The sequence below is a fragment of the Amyelois transitella genome, chromosome 6, assembly GCF_032362555.1.
Source record: "Amyelois transitella isolate CPQ chromosome 6, ilAmyTran1.1, whole genome shotgun sequence".
NCBI classification, from domain to species: domain Eukaryota; kingdom Metazoa; phylum Arthropoda; class Insecta; order Lepidoptera; family Pyralidae; genus Amyelois; species Amyelois transitella.
This window is the reverse complement of record NC_083509.1, coordinates 10,344,255-10,362,089: the sequence shown is the minus strand read 5'-3', so window position 1 is coordinate 10,362,089 and position 17,835 is coordinate 10,344,255. Positions and strand designations below refer to the sequence as shown.

General features: G+C 34.6%; 1 protein-coding gene across 1 annotated transcript in view; it reads left to right on the top strand.

Moving 5' to 3' along the window:
• Nucleotides 1–800: 800 nt before the first annotated feature.
• The window catches only part of LOC106140913 (uncharacterized), a 40,039-nt gene continuing 23,004 nt past the window's right edge, over nucleotides 801–17,835 (top strand). The window contains exon 1 of the mRNA XM_060944768.1: nucleotides 801–888. Within this exon, the coding sequence (XP_060800751.1) occupies nucleotides 813–888 (76 nt within the window). The 5' untranslated portion in view covers nucleotides 801–812. The remainder of the gene's footprint in view (nucleotides 889–17,835) is intronic.

Below are 17,835 nucleotides of genomic sequence, written 5' to 3'. Positions count from 1 at the left end.
AGGCCTTGAAAAGACTGATAGGCCACGTTCAGCTGTTTGGCTTAATTATAGAATTTAGGTTCAAATAGTGACAGGTTGCTAGCTCGTCGCCTATTTTAAAGAAAAATCCCAAGTTTATAAGTCTATCCCTTAGTCGCCTTTTATGACATCCATGGGAAAGAGATGGAGTGGTCCTATTATTATTTCTATTGGTGCCGGGAACCACACGCCACTCTATCATTTCGATTACTTCTTTTTCAAATGGTAATAATGAATTTATTGAAAATATTAAACACGTTTGTATCTTAAAAGTAATAAACTTTTCAAGACGCATACATTCTCTTGGAAACTTCAAATGGTTACTAAACAAAAGTATACGAAGCTATGGGTTCTAAATTCTTACAAAACCCCCAAACGAAAGTCCAATTGAAACTGGTTTATCGATGTTCAATTAAACGTGAATTAACAGTAGCAGGCAATCATCTAGGAAAACGATTCTAATGATGTTCCGTTTAACGACCACAATAAAAATACAAACAGCGCGAGCGGCCATTCATTCGAAAATTGACTAAATACGGCACGTGGTCCCAAGGAAATAGCTGCGTGAGGACACAAAACAGTTGATACCCCTCCCTACCTACCCTGAAGGGTATACCCTCACGATAAAACTCAGTCAGTCGCTCGTGAGGCATCGCCCCGTGCGGACGTGTGCTCCAATTCTCGGATGCAACAACTTTTGTATTACGTCACTAGAGGGTGAAATTTTGATCGGAGTGTCCTAAAGGGGTGTTTGGATTGGTTTAGTTGGATGTTGTATCAATGATACCGGTGAGATGGTGCGAGACGTCAGGCGTGTGGCGTTCACGCATATGTGCACCACACTTCTGTGGCTATTCACCTGTTTCAACGGTAAGTTTTAGTGTTTTAAGGACAGAATTGGGTGAGGGCTGCCGTTCGACGCGCTCGGATAGTCCCAGCCGTTGTTTCGACCTTTCCGTTTTACTTCCACGGTCGGTTTTATTTTGTTAGGAAATAGTGACTTCCTTGTTATATGCAAATTGGGAACTGTTTGGATTTTAAACATTTCCTTTTGTTTCGCATTTGGGAATTTCTCGGCCGGAAGACGGTTGGAACTTGGGTCTAATAAAACATTATCTTAACTTACATATTCAACGGTTTTTGTGGGTGATATAGATTATGCGTAAAAAAAAAACATTGTTGCGGTATTTTTTTTTTCGTAAAATAAAAAGCTGTATGCTTTTATTCACTCTTTGCTATTATGTTCTGTAAAAGGCTTATAAATATCAAAGATAAAACTATTCATTGTAAACACTTTCGTATCATTATTTAGTTTAGTTTCAGGATTAACATTATACCTAAGAAAATGTTAGATTAACATTCAACTAAATTAGATTCAGTTTTTTTCTACATAAAAAAAAATATCATTTTTAATTTTTCATCGAACTTTTTCCAATAATCCTACTAAGAACTGCCAATATCAAAGGATTACTTTCAAACATAAAGAAAAGGCTAAAACCCCTTTTTAACGTCCCACAAATTTCAGTGAAACATCGTATTTAAATTTTAGTTCTCCGGTAAATCGTTTTGAAATAGCTGTGTTTACGTTGAACGTATTAAATTTTGGGATAATTGCTCTATTAATCATTGGATTCAGGAAAAGCTATGGCGGTATTATGGGAAGATTAAAATAATTTTGTTGTTAATATGGGGTTTATCAAGTTTAGGTAAGGTCATGGTAGTGCACCTGAAGATTTGGAGAGCACATAGCTTATTAATTAAAACTTTATTTATTGCACAAAAACAAAAAAAGAAAAAATACAAAAAGCGTAAGTACCTATATTTAAACATTAAACAAATTTCAAATCACATCTGTGTAGTAAAGTCAAAATCAATAAACATGTACAGCCTGTTTTACTACTATTTACCTTAATTTCTTTTTAATTAAGAAGAAAGATTTGTTTGATTGTAAATTTCTTACATTTACTACTACTAAAATGATTTCTAATTTAACAAATTAATATCCTTATAAAAGCTTTATTGTAAAAGAAAGCTATGTGAACTACATTTATTATTCTTTCGTGAGCAGAACGTTTCGAAAATGCTAGCAAAGTTATATCTATAGAGGAATGCGAGTAAATTATTACAAATCATACTTACAAAACTTGGCAACCCTATGTATGTAGGCACTCGAATGAGTGCCGGGAATAGTATAAATGTAGCTCATTCCATGATAACAGTAGGACTTTGTCTTCATTAACAGATAGTCAAGATTTATTACCACGGTTCGAGTGATTCTGTTTCAATATTGCTTCATTTGACTTCTTGTAAGGTCACAAGGTTTAGTTGGCTTACATACGTGACAGAGAAAGTAAGTAAGTAAATGCTTTATTGTTCACTAAAGTAGTAAAATATAAAACTGTGTTACAGTACGAATTTTAAAAATGATCCCACTTTTGAAAGAAATAAGAAAGGACGCATTACTGAATCGTTAAATAACTGTGATTCAAATCAAATCAATCAATTTTGGTAATTTAGAACTCTTGCGTTGCTAGTGCGTTGTTAGTGGCTGATTGACTTACAGACAACGTGATTACTCAAAGGCTAGACTACTAGTAGACGTAAGAAGCTTTAATTTAGCATGAATGTTTCTTAGAAAGGCTTGAAGAAGACTATTATAAAAGCGTGAAAACAATATTTGTATTTAGAATAGATAAGAACCTGAAATATTAAGTGTAGCATGAAACGTTTAATGCTCTTAGTTGACATCAAGCAGTGACAAACTTAGGCTACGAAAAATATGTCATAAAGAACAAAAACCGTCAAATATTTCGTGAATATGATACTTAAACATCGCCAACAATATATCTCTTAAACAAAGAGAAAGGTCACATTGTTACATTTAATCTTTTGCCTTTAGTACGTGTTCGGTCCGCAATACGTTTTGTATATATATATATACAAAGTGTACATACAGACAGTAGACGTGACCGACCCGGGACGTTCATCAGACATCCGGATCCAAAACAAACATATCGGGTACGGTTAATCGACTGAACATTGCCGAGGCCGGGGAATCAAAACTAGTGTCGAATTTTTGATGCGGTAATATTTTTCACTGTAAATGAACAATGATAACGGTTAAGTTTATAAAGTAGTTTCTAAGTTTTACAATTATGTAGTTTCTGAGTTTTGAAAGGAGTAAAAGCATAATACTAAAGTATCTCCTTTGTTAGATTCCAGAACTTTTGGAAAATATAATTTAATAGAGGACGTAGTAACAGGAATAGAAAGGGTTATGTTAATATGTAAAGATGGTTTGGTCATGTAGAGAGGAAGAACGAAAGCAGGTTGACTAAGCAAAAATACCTTGTATTTTTGCTTGAGAGTGGAGGGAAAGGTCTGAGTGGGAAGGCCTAGACGAACGTATTTTGATCAAATTAAGAACGTCCTGGTAAAGGGTCAAGTCAAAAGTACCCGAAGCCGCCGAGCTTGCATGAAGAGAGTAGTGAATGTGGATGAAGCGAAAGAAGTATGCAGAGATCGTGGCATGTGGAAAGGTGCCTGTATGATATTTTTATGTATGTATGTATGTTCAAAAATATTGCCTTGCATCATAAAACTACAAGTTATAAACATGTCTCTTTAAATTTATTTTTGTATTGAGAGACAAATATTTATAACTTTTCAAAACACGACATTAAAAAGAGGTTTTCAGTATTAATGATTCACTGCATATTAAATATGAAAAAATAAAGTCTTGTGAAGTTATCATGTGTCAGTGGTACGTTGAAGTTTTCCATTTTATTATTCATGATCCTTTAACTCTAATAATAGTTGAAGTCATTTGTTTGAAAATTAATTTTATTAAAACACAAAAACACTGTGTTTTGTTTTTTGCACCCCGGGCTCCTCTCCAGAAAGACTGAGGATATAACTGGGACTAACGCTAACATGAAGAAGACTGCATACATACATACATAAATGTGACGTCTATATCCATTATGCAAGGCCACGTTTAGCTGTTTGGCTTAATGATAGAATTAGAATTAAAATAGTCTTAACAGGTTGCTAGTCAATCGCTTAAAAATTCCAAGTTTATAGCCTATCTCTTAGTTGACTTTTACGATATACCTGGGAATGAGAAAGAGTGACCTTATTCTTTTCGTATTGGTGCCGGGAATCACACATAATTATTTTCTGTAATTTTAAGTTGAGTTGAAATGTCAAGGTCAGCCTGTTTTTAAGTTACACCCCTAATCTAGTCATTTAAATTTTAAGTAAGTAAATTGATTGTAACATTACATATCACGTCTTTATTTCATGAAAAGATGGAAGCCAAATCGCGTAATGCCATCAAAAACAACCTTTTAAAAAAACCAAAGTCTCGCAGCTCAGTCTTTCTACCGTAAAAAGTTGTGAGATCCATGTAATACCAAGGCGGTTAATCTATTTAGTCTCTACTTAAAGGAACTTCTGCCTAAAGTTCCATGCAGGGTAACTTGAAAGATGGAAGCCGAATAGCCTAATAATGGAATTGACACAACATATTCCCACTTACCACGGTCCTTGCATACTTTTATTTTCTTTTTTTGTAATGTATGTATTTAATTTAAACAACAATAGGTCAAGGTTAATACAAAGTCAGTGCCATGTAATTTTCACTGATTATGTGATTAGGTACCATGAGTCGTAAATCACTTTAATTACTATAAATAACTGGAATTTATTATTTAAATGCATTTAAAAGCGGTGTGATTCTTCTTGAATACAAAGATACATTACATACATACATATAATCGCATATACATCCCTTGCGGGATAGACAGAGCCGACAGTCTTAAAAAGACTGATAGGCCACGTTCAGCTGTTTGGCTTAATGATGGAATGCAAAGATTGATGTTAAAATTTCTTTGCCGTAGTGTGACGTACCTAGAAGGTTTTTTTTGTTGATTTTCTGTGGAGATTCGCTCTTGTAAAAATTACCAAAACACCTGCGATTTATAATTTGATACTGTTTTCTCCCGTGAGGATTGTAGAAGTCAATCAAGAGAAAGGCTTATAACAAATTTGGTATTATTATTTTAGGTCATGGGCTAGCAACCTGTCTGAACGCTGAACGTGGCCTTTCAGTCTTTTTATGACTGTTGGCTCTGTCTGCCCCGCAAGGGATATAGACTAACTAAATGTGCGTATCTAAATAAAGTACTCAAAATACTAGATTACCCCGCTACCTGTACATTATCGATGAGTTGTGATTTGCTTGATCGATGCGACCCATTTGAACGCGCTCGTTTTGTGGGTCCGATTTATGTATTATTCACAACATTACTACACTTTAATATAGGTTATATATCTTTTTGACTACATATTTAATTTGAAAGCTATGTTAAATAAAAAAATTAAATTTCCCAAATAGTTACAATATACGTGCATGTATATTGTAACTATATACACGACGTACAGTTCAAAGTTTATTTAAACAAATGTGAAAATCTGAATTGTTATGTTCAAGGGGAACAAAGCTAGAAGGATGATTGTTTGCTAACAAAAAGAATGAAATAAATACTCCAAATCCGTCAGGATGGGACTTTTTTTACATCATAACTAAAAGCGAAACAGCGATTTTTTTTTCGCGCGATAAAAACGTCTTTGCGCGCGCGATGCTACGGAGGCAGGAGTATGAGGGTCAATCTTAACAAAATTACTCTACATATCATTCATATAATCACGTCTATATCCCATGCAGGGTAGACAGAGCCAACAGACTTGAAAGACTGATAAGTCACGTTCAGCTGTTGGCTTGATGATAGAATTGAGATTCAAATAGGTTGCTAGCCCATCGCCTAAAAGAAGATTCCCAAGTTAATAAGCCTATCCCTTAGTCGCCTTTCACGACATCCATGAGAAAGAGATGTAGTGGCCCTATTCTTTAGGGGAGATCGGGGTTGGTTGACTATAGGGGTAGGTAGACTAACCGTCAAAAACACGCCGGAATCACGTGTCATCAATTAAGTGTTTTGCATCCTCCAATCAGATGCAAAATATACATAATAATGACTTACCAAACCTTACGACGATTAGTTCTATTAAACATTATTCAACTGTAGTAATACTTATCTTTCATAATCTTTTTCTTCTATAAATAACAAGTGTGTCAATACCATTATAATGAGGCCTAAGTTATTGACATAAGAAATGTTTTTTTATACTAGTGTGTATTTTCAGACAGCATTATTGTTTGTTTAATTGGTAAACATCATTATATTCGGTTTAACGTCTCCGGTTTGAAATTTCCTTGAATACTCTTTATCAGAGGGAATTGTGGTGGGAAATTCATGCTAATTTGTTACTCGTGAGCTGTAACTATGGTGTTTCTCAATATATCATTGGAAATGATTTTACGAAATATTAATTTTAACTGACTGGCTATGCAACCTTCGTCTGGGATAAGTAGAAGTGGCAGGCTGAAGGAGTCCTTGGTAGATATCATTCAAGCTTCTATGCATGCCAATGAGCTTAAAAAGCTGAGTATTACCAAGTCGAGGTGGACAGAGAGAAGTCAGAAGGTCGATCCCGGGCCCCGACGTACGGTAGAGAGTGGAACACGCCAAATACATAGGTGTAACGGATTGCAGTTAGGTATTCCGGTAGGAATGAAAATTGAACTCATTAACTAACATCCGCAATAATAATAATTTGTTTTTTTGAGAAAGGCGTTAGGCAAGGATGTGTTGCGTCACCGTGGCTGTTCAACCTATTTATGGATAGCTGTTTGACAGATTTGAAAGAGTCTAAAAGTGGATTAAGGATGAATGAGTTACTCGTCAAATGTCTGCTCTATGCCGACGATCAGGTTATACTGGCGTCATCAGCGGAGGAGTTACAGGAGATGGTAAACTGTATGCATGAAGCTTTAAAAGAGAAAGGAATGAAAGTGAACGTAAGTAAAACTAAAACACTGGTTTTTGAAATGGAGAAAGAAATGACAGCATGTAATATTTTGATTGGAGGAGAAAAAGTGGAGCAAGTGAAAGAGTTTGTATATCTAGGATCAAAGTTTACATCAGATGGCAAGTATGATAGTGATATTGAAAGGAGAGTGAACGCGGGGAACATGGTGAATGGAGCTTTGCATGCCTTTATGAGCAGTCAGAAACTATCCAAAAAGGCTCGACTGGCTGTGCACAGGGGCGTGTTGGTCCCGACATTAATGTATGGGAGTGAAAGTTGGGTATGGCAAAAGAAGCATGAAAGCAGAATAAATGCAGTGGAAATGAGAGCGTTAAGGAGTATGATGGGTGTGAAATTGAGTGACAGGATAAGGAACAGCGTGATAAGGGAATGTTGTGATGTGAAAGAAGATGTAGTTACAGGAATAGAAAAGGGTATGTTAAGATGGTTCGGTCATGTGGAGAGGATGAATGAAAGCAGGTTGACTAAGCAGATATACAAGGAGAGTGTGGAGGGAAAGGTCGGAGTGGGAAGACCTAGACGAACGTATCTTGATCAAATTAAGGACGTCCTGGTAAAGGGTCAGGTCAAAAGTACCCGAAACCGCCGAGCTTGTATGAAGAGAGTTATGAATGTGGACGAAGCGAAAGAAGTATGCAGAGATCGTGGCAAGTGGAAAGAGGTAGTCTCTGCCTACCCCTCCGGGAAAGAGGCGTGATTTTATGTATGTATGTATGTATGTATGTATTTTTGTATGTTTGTAACGAATGCACTCAAAAACTCCTAGACGAAATTTGGCACAGATATAAAACAGAACTTCGCGAGTGACATATGCTAATTTTTTTTATTCTGGAATTTCCCATGTCAGCAAAGCCCCGCGCAAGAGCTAGTTTTTTATATGCTAACACAGTCTTACGAATTTTTGATCAGGTCAGGATCATAAAAGTGCCCAAATCTGCTAAAGAAGTTTTCACTTCGAAAAAAATTCGAACATAATCTAGCGAGGAAAATGTAAAAACAAATGACTAACCCTCAATTTCGGGGGCTCTCTCGACCCCATCGTTTTTGACTTACGCAAACGGAATATTAAATCAGGCCTGAAAGTTGGTGTACAATAAACGTTCTTGATGGTAATACGTAACTATTCTTAAATTGTCGTATGCTGTTACGAGGAACATAATAATTCCACTTTGAGTGAGTGTCAAAACAAAAGACAATATTAGTTCGCCTTACTTGTCAATGGAATGAAGAGTAAGCATTAAACTGGGGAATTGTTAAATATTATATTGTAAAACTATTACAATGTAAAATTGGGGTATATTTGAACTCCTGCCGAGAGCGCAACGTTGTTCTTATCGCGTGAAATTCTGTATCTACGTCTATATCCTTTGCAGGGTAGATAGAGCCAACAGTCTTAAAAAGACTGATAGGCCACATTCAGCTGTTTGACTTAATATATAGCTATATATATTATTATTATAAAAAACGATGTCCCGCGTTCTATGCTGCGGCAGCTGATCTAGAAATGATTAAAAAAACGCTTTGAACCCTGGATCAAAAAGATAGTTCTTTATACCCACTTACATAAGCCATAAAAATGATTAAGGCCGCCATCCAAAATTTGCACTTGTAACAAAATATAAAGTAGTTGTCCAATCTGGGATCAATGTCCACGAGGGCCCACGTAATATGCAAAGTGACCGTGCTGGGCATAACATTATAACAACATAAATTTCATAAATCGGCCATCTTGCCGTGACGTTAATGACCCCCGCAGTAAAATATGGGGCCAAAAGAATCTATATGAGTACCTATTTCGGTATAATCTTTTTTCAACGTTTGTTTGACACGTTACGTTATAAGCATTTTTTTTAAAGATGCTTTGTTTAAGAAGTAGTTGCAAAATCGTAATGAGTAATTAATTCTACCAATTTTTTTTACATACATACATATAATCACGTCTATATCCCTTGCGAGGTAGACAGAGCCAACAGTCTTGAAAAGACTGATAGGCCACGTTCAGCTATTTAGCTTTATGATGGAATTGAGATTCAAATAGTGACAGGTTGCTAGCCCATCGCCTAAGAGAAGAATCCCAAGTTTATAAGCATATCCCTTAGTCGCCTTTTACGACATCCATGGGAACGAGATGGAGTGGTCCTATTCTTTTTTTTATTGGTGCCGGGAACCACACTGCGCTGCCGGGAACCACACGGTTTTTTTACATTTGATGGAAACGTTACCATAACTGAACGTGGCCTGCCGAGCTTTCTACCCTGCAAGGGATATAGATGTGATCATATGTATGTTACGTTATAAGCAGTTATAAAAGATGCTTTGTTCCATTTGGAAAGTTAAAGAAAAAGGTGCAAATAAATTGTATGTCTCTATTTGATTTTCTAATTTCTGCTGTTATTCTGGATTCATTCGAACCCCACTAGAGACGAGCCTGGGGTCCGTGTTTTGACCTTGATCCTAGATTGGGTAAGTCAGGTTTTACACAAAGCGACTCCCGTCTGACCTCTGCAGTCTTTGCAGGCGTAGTATCTAACCCATATTGTATCATGGCTGCAATAGATGATGTATCACACCTCAACTGTTGGCCATTTACTTGCCTTTTACGATATCCACGAAAAAGACTTAGATTCATGAAGAATTAAATTAAAAGAGTTTATTCTAAGCAAAACTTAAATATGAAAGAAAAGATGAACAAAATGGTAGCGATGAATGAGGCGTCTCCTTTAATTTAAAATCTATAAATCTCACTTACCATACAAAAACCATGACGTCCCCTATCGTTCGCGTCAATTACTTGAATAAAATTATAAATAACCGGAAGCAATTCAAAATAACGAATGATTCGAGTACGATTCGCTCTTTTGATTATGTCATTTGCAAGTTTATTTCTTTATTTAACTTTTGTTGTTGTTATCGTCACGGGTATCGAAATAACACGAAGTATTAAAAGTACGTAACTTTGACAACTTCTGTAAGTTGAAGTTAACACAAACTTTGTTCAGTACTTATTTAGTGATAGATAAATAAAATGTATATACATAGATGATGGAAGATATTTTTATAAATAACTATCGACTCGCCTTTGCACGTGTAGCGTTAATGACGTGTAGATGTAAACCTTCATCAGAAAAGCCTCTTTGCAATATTTAAAATAGGAACTCCATCTACAACTTTCCAAGATGTAGACGTAGTGATTAATAGTCTCTTATTAGGTAGACAATGCCACTTCATTAATAATACTTTGTGGTCATATTTAGATAGATGACATGGAATATATGACAACAGTACTACTAATTCCTTTTTTTCAAAAGCCGGTAAACATAACGCTGCCAATTGAAATGGTCGTTGCAAATAGCATGTCCGGGGAATTACGCACCGTTGCACCCGTTCACCACTTTTTGCCGGGTAACCGTTGCGTTTTATATGCTTATTTGCGTCGGATACTCTTACTTTGCGCGGGCATTAACGGTTTAACGCACCGATTGCCTTTTATAGATTCTACCTATCTTAGATCTCTTTTTTTGGTATTCGAATAAACACTCCAATAAAGGCGAGTTTTTGTATTTTAGAATTGACCCTCTATACACCCTTATTTGTCGCAAACAGCGGCTAAGGGAGTCAAAAATCATTTACTGTAGCTTTTACCATGATCAAAAATGAGTTCGTTCCCTTTTGCAAAGGAGGTAAGACTGGTGTGGTTTCGTGTAGTAAACCTTAACTAATCCAATAGTCAAAAGGCACACACTAGGCTCTTCTCCAAACTCAGGAGTAAAGGAAGAAGAGAGGAAAGCAATGCAAATAGATATACCTTAGGAAAAAAATATTGCTGAACTGAAGTGGTCCTGCGCTAATATTTTGTTGACAAAGCATAGGTAGCCGAGTTTACTTCATTATCTACTTAAAATATGATCGAAAAATCTAAAGAGAAATGAATATAGAAGACTATGTATAGGGATATTAGAAGAAAAGAGATGTTTTAATGTAAATGAACAGGAAAAAATCTAAGTAAAGAAGAACTTTCTTACTAAGTACTTACCTTTTTTATTTATTTCCGAAAAGCACTTCAATGATAACAGTACATATTTATTTAGATACTTAAATTTTGATACAAATTGTATACTCATACTATTTGTTACGAAGCTAATTATCATTGTGGTAATTATATTAGCATGTAAAATATAGAGCGCGCCGCGCACATAAATAATAGATATTAAGGTACTTTTAGGATAAATTTGCTGAAATACAGAGATAGAACTAGCCCCAGAGTAAAATAATTCCATATTTACTTTACAAGGACTTAAACAGATTTAAAGCAGAACGTCCATTTGAACTATAAGTGTGATCATATAATCAATGAAAATCCTTAATGATTTTAACGTTTATTTTCTTTTCCAAAGTTCATTTTAACGACTGTCCTTAGTGTTTATTGGTGACAAAGTAATTAATAAAAAATATATTCATTTAATAATAATTAACTTCATTTATTATTAATACCATATTTCATTTCATTCACAATTGTACCAGAATATTGTAGACAATATTGAACGCATTTATAATTAATTAAATACCTATAATTAATTGTCCCATTAAATTTTCGAAATCGCGGTATAAAAAATAATATAAAAATAATTTCACTATAGACTGCGCGATCTATAGTGTAATAGTTACTCCAAGGTGGTTACACTGTCAGTGGATGATAAATTACTTCAAATTTACTTGCTATTGATTGTCGATTAAACGTTCATTGTATGCCTGTTCAAATAATATGATTAAGTTGTTGTTAAAATAATCATAATGTTCACTTTAATTATTATTCTCAAATGTTCTTATGAACACCAAGGTTAAATAATATCATAAATTCATTCTCTGCCATATATCAGGACAGGCCTCATGATGGGTTTTTACTAAAAAGGCTAAAAGGGGCAGGTCTAAAAACTTTTTAGACCTGCCCCTTTTAGCCTTACCAGCATTCCGGGGTTACAAATGATTTAGTATCACGTAATTATCATAAACTATCTTCAAAGAATTAATGTATTGACAATTAAAAAAATCTTTCACAGCGTTAAAGTACATTCCAAGTTTCAGAAGCGCAACGAATTTGAATTTCCAGTTTGCGATGTAAACGATTTTCATTACGTTATTTACAAGTCAGCTTCTCGCTTTCAAGACTCCGAGCGTGTGAAATAAATTGGGATTGCCAGATGTACGGCGAAATTTGGGACGGAATTCTTACATTGTGCTGTGTGGTTCCCGGCACGAATAGAAAAGGAATAGGACGACTCCATGCCTTTCCGATGGGTGTTGGAAAAGGCAACCTAGGGAGAGGCTTTTAAGCTTGGGATTCGTCTTTAAGGCGATGGACTAGCAACCTGTCATTATTTGAATCTCAATTCTATCATTAAGCCAAACAGCCGAACGTGGCCTATCAGTCTTTTTAAGATTGTGGGCTGTCTGTCTACCCGTGAAGGATATGTATGTATATTCTTACACTGGTAATCGCACATAAAGTTACCTTGCTCGGAACTTTACTATTCGCCCCTGGGTGGTTATGTGTGGTTAGGTGGTCAACAAAATATTGAGTCTTTTAACATAAAGAGTTAAAGTATTCATGAAAATTTATTGTGTTTCAATAAAGGCCATTATTGACAGTTTAGATAAATGTAATAAATATAGTTTAGTGCCTCGTAAAATTTTATTGAACTATTAAATTGTTAGTTATTTTCGTTACAGCTTAGACGTGACGTCATAAATATTTTTTTTAGATACCTTGAAGGCTCTGCCTGTGACTTTACATACATAGATTTCAGATACCTATATTAAGATTTCACGAAGAGTTCCTTTTTTACTTATTATTTACTGTAGTAGTATATAAGAGTTCAATGCCTAAGACGTTTGACGGTTGCATTAAAGATCACATTTCAAAGATTCGATATCGATTTAATAACACAAAAATACTATTTACATACATAAAATAACACCTTTTCTCTCTAGACGTAAGCAGATATTACATCTTTCCAATTACTCTATGCAAGCTAAAATATGTGATTATTTTTTTAATTTAAGTTAACCAATGCTTGACTTCAACAGATTTATAAGTCACTATTGAAAATTATAATTAAGAAAAATACACGCATATGGTCACCCTCGTGCTCAGAATATGACGTGTATGTAATTACTTAGCGAGGAGCAGAGTCATGCTTGTCATTGTCGCTAACTGTACTGAGGTTAGCGAGCATAAGGGTGGGCTTGAGTGTCAATTTATTTTGCTAGTTTCTTCCAAATATGTTAACATACATACATGTAGTCACGCCCTTATAATCGACACAAAGGATGTCTGCTTAACCCAAAAGTAGACTGTTAGATAAGTCCGCCTATTGTACTTTACAAACTGTTATTGTAACAAAGAATAAATAAAAAAAAAACAAGTACCTAATACAAAAAACGTAAAAAATCAAAAATAAAAATAAATTGAAAGTGAAACTACAATTCTTCAGCTCCAATACTTCCGACACAAAAAAAATAAACTCAAAACAAATCATTGCCTTTTTACACTTCACACGCACGCAGTTAATTCGGTGTCAACCCGCAAGAAATCCGATTAGCCCGCCGCAAGTTTCGTATTCCGTATGCGATGACGTGAGAGAGAAAAAAGTCGTGTCGAACAAAACTGGCCCTTAACGACTTATTCCACATCCCGATAAACTGTGGCGATATTTGAGCTGTTGGTGCGTGACTTTTATGTATTCCGGTTGGTGTAAATTAGAAGCAGATGCGATTTTTGACATAATTATAATGACATGTTACGTAATAATAAAAATGGGACAGATTATCTGTCACAATTTCACGGTCGTATACCGGGTGTGCACACGAAACCGATTTTGATAAAATCCGAGGTCTAACATAGACTTTTTGTTTTGAAATTCTCATGGGGACGGGACTAACGAGTTGTTTAACGTTTTAAAGTCCAGCTTGCAAAAAGTAGTACTGAGTACCTACCTGTAATGTAAATACATTTTTGAAAAAGTCCAGAAATTATGGTTAAGAATATCTGTAGATATTCTTATTAAATAAATAAATACTTCAGCTTCTTAATCAATGTAGACTTACTTAAACGAATATAATGCTTAACTAAACAGAATTAAGATTTATTCATGTATACTGCGAAAAAAATTTCTTGGAAAAAATTACATAGCGATATAATTTTGTTAAATAACTCCATAAGTCTATAACTCAAACTAGAATGAAACAAAACACTATTTTTCTTCCTATCGAGACGGCAATCTGTAAGAAAAAAAAAATAAACAAGAATTTTTATTGTCAGGCTAATGTGGTTGACCACAACATTTTTACTTACAAGAAAAAAGTGGAGGGTTCCTATAAAATAAAACGTCGTATCCGTTTGTCCGTCCGGAGGAAAATACCCACAGATATTGCAGTAATATCAGATTTTGCAAAAGTAGTTATTTCGAGCTGTGTAAATTTACTAGCTGTGACTTGACTTGGATCTCGTGAACAAAAAGCGCAGCTGAATAGCTTTCAAAGGGCTGACTTTCTTTTTTCTTTTTTTTTAAGATATTCTGTAAATTTTACTTAGGTATGTTATTTAAATGACTAAGCTGTGTGACATCTAAGTGCAATGAATATCTTGTTGGTTAGCTTTTGCGTTAGCGAATAACAAACACACACACATTCTTACAAACTTTCTTAAAAATACTTGTGAAATTTCAAATTTGGCGAGGCGAGAACTGTGTGTGCAATTGTGCATTAATATCCATCACCAGATAAGTTGTATAAATAAAATAGCAATGTAATAAGATTCGATGCAAATTTGGTTCCTTGAAAAGCTTGAAATAACACTTTAGAAAGCAACTACACACCAATGTTGTTTTCATTTAACACACGCGATAGACCCTTTTCGTACAAATTAGTGAGAGTGTAGATCAGTAACCTGATCAAAATAATAATTTAAAAAGAAAAAATCAATAACTTGTATATCAATCATTGATCTTATTAATAAAAATTTATTTGTGATTCGAAAATTTGCAATTATTTACCTTTAATATTTAACTACCTTACCTTGAGTATATAATATTTATGTATATCACTATTATGTGCTCTTCAACTTTGAAAACATACCAGTGGAGACAATTTTTTTTTTCGATTCTCGTGGCAACACTTGTGGTAAATTTTTGCAGATTGTTTTTTTTTCTTAATGAGACTACTAAATACATCCGAGCGCAGACATACACATAAACATTTCTTGTACAGAATCGCGTATTCTCCTTCAAAATCTATCAATTCAAAAAAAATTAGTCTGCACTTTCATTATTCCATCTTTTTTGCGAGAATCGTTCTCGGGATATCCTTGGGGACGTTTTACATAACCCGAGAGTTGGCAGCGTTTTTGCCTTATATCCTTAAAGAATATGTACGTACGCTTTCCCCATATTATATTTATATTTAGCTTGGATATTGAAAGGGTTGTTACGGGTAGCGTGATTAAACTGACAGCTCCGGAATGTCTCTTTTTGCCCGTCTGTCCCTGGGAGTAACGTTTTTGTACAAATATTTATTTGGGTTTGTTTGTGACTATTTTCAGACCGGTGCTCTGCTTATCTTAATATGAATGAAAAGAAAGAGAAGTTATTGCCGATCAATTTAAAGCTGAACCCATTGAATTGGTTGAGCTAATTAATTACGAAATTTTTAATATCGTGAAAGTTGATTGATGTCATAAAATGCGACTTATTGTATAGAATAAAATTGGATGAACTCAATTTCTTTATAAAGCCATACAACTGAACGTGGCCTTTCAGACAGAACAGAGCCAACAGTCTTGAAAAGACTAAAGGTAGAGCAAGGAAAACAGACGTGCTTATATGTATGCATGTTTGTGATCTTTTTTAAAGGCCGAAGAAGCAACCTATCACACTATCTGTATCTGGGTATTTGACTCCATTGTCTCTGTCAACCTTGTAAGGATAAAGACGTGAGAGCGTGTATTATGCTGTGAAAAGGTTTAAAGAAATTCTCTTGGACTAAAAATAGGCTTGGGTAAATAACGAAATATATTTTTAAATGATACCAGTAATTTGAACTCTCCTTAGCCTTGTGGTGACGTGAAAAGTATTTTTATTTTGACAAATCATGATATTTAATGGTCATGACTAAACAAAAGTTATCACATCTCAAGTTACACTGAACCTTCTTCATTTATCATGATAAAATGGCTTTAAATGGAATAGTTTCTATTTATAAAGAAAACAATATTTGTATAGATCTCATCTATTTTTATTTTTATATTGCATGCCTATATTGCGATTTTTTTTATTTCATAGGTCTGATAGAAGTCTGACTTATTCTTACCTAAAATATACGGTATTCTGATAACTAACAAAAGTAAAAATTCATGTAAGTGCATAATAATCCAATGCATTTATGTTCATACCATCACGACTGTTTTCCACTGGGTCTATGAATTTCCACTTATGTGTGTAATCAAAATACCGTATACTTTTAGATTGTTATCTAAAAATATACGGTATTTAGATCAAATGCGTGCGTAAAAAGAAAGGCTATATTTTATTAAAAAAAATACTTTTAAATATCGAAAGACGGATCATCCAAATCTAAACAGAAAACTGCGAACAAAACAAAAGATTTTAAATATGGAACGGAGGCACTTACCGCCAAAGTTGCCAGTTGTTTCCCCAAGTCATGTGCATTATGAGAGACCGTCTGGAATGAGAACTCTCATTTTTCACATCTCTCTATTGGGAACTTTTAATGGGTACCGTGACGAAGCGGCGCATCTTGATTCTGTGCGATATCATGTAATTACTTTTTCGTGTTCGGGCGCCATTTTTCTGACATTGTGGATGGAAAGTGTTTCGGAGTTCGCGGGGAAGTTCTGTGGTAGAATTTTTACTTAGTGTTTTTTAATGTGTAGTTATGAACCGTGGGAATAATATTGCTACCTTGTTAAGATTTATGTTTAGTTTAGCATTAGCCGTGTGGTTCCCGGGACTTAAGGATAGGACTACCTACTCCGTATATTATTATATTTCCCACGGATGTCGTAAAAGGCGACTAAGGAAAAGGAATTTTTTTTTTTTGGGATTCTTCTTGTTGGTGGGCTAGCAACCTGTCATTGTTTGAATCTCAAACCCGACGTTAAACCATACTTCTGAAGGCGGCTTTTCACTCTTTTGAAGACTGTTGGCTCTGTCTACCCCACAAGGAATATAGACGTGAAAAAAGTATGTATAGTTTAAGTCAACATATAAAGCTTCTACCGGAGGCATTGATCGCGTTTCAATTATAAGTAAGTTTTTCGATAAAGAATAACATATGCATTAAGCTGTCCGAGATACCTATCTATAAATATTTGAGGATGATAACAATTGTCAAAATGAACATGTAAAAGATACATACATACACACATTATAATCACGTCTTTATCCCTTGCGGGGTTGACAGAGGCAATAGTTTTGATTGAATTGATGTAAAATGATTAAATGTTAAAATGATTGTAAAAAGATGAAGAAAAAAAACAGTTAATGTAAAATTAACGAAACACAACACAATTGCTCAAATTTGATAACAATACTTAATGAATATGAAGATAAATGATTTATAACAATAACAAACAAAATAAATTGATTCCTTGTCACAAAGGGTTCAGCGTTGATAACATGCAGTCTGTCACATTTCATTGACAAATGACATTATCAGTCATTTCCTTTCGTTTGTCGATAATAATCAATTTTTTTTTTTCTAATGTTTATCTATTACTATACAGGCTGACATTTAAAACAACTGCATCCTTTTAAACATAGACTATACCCATGCTTCTGAGCTGTTTGA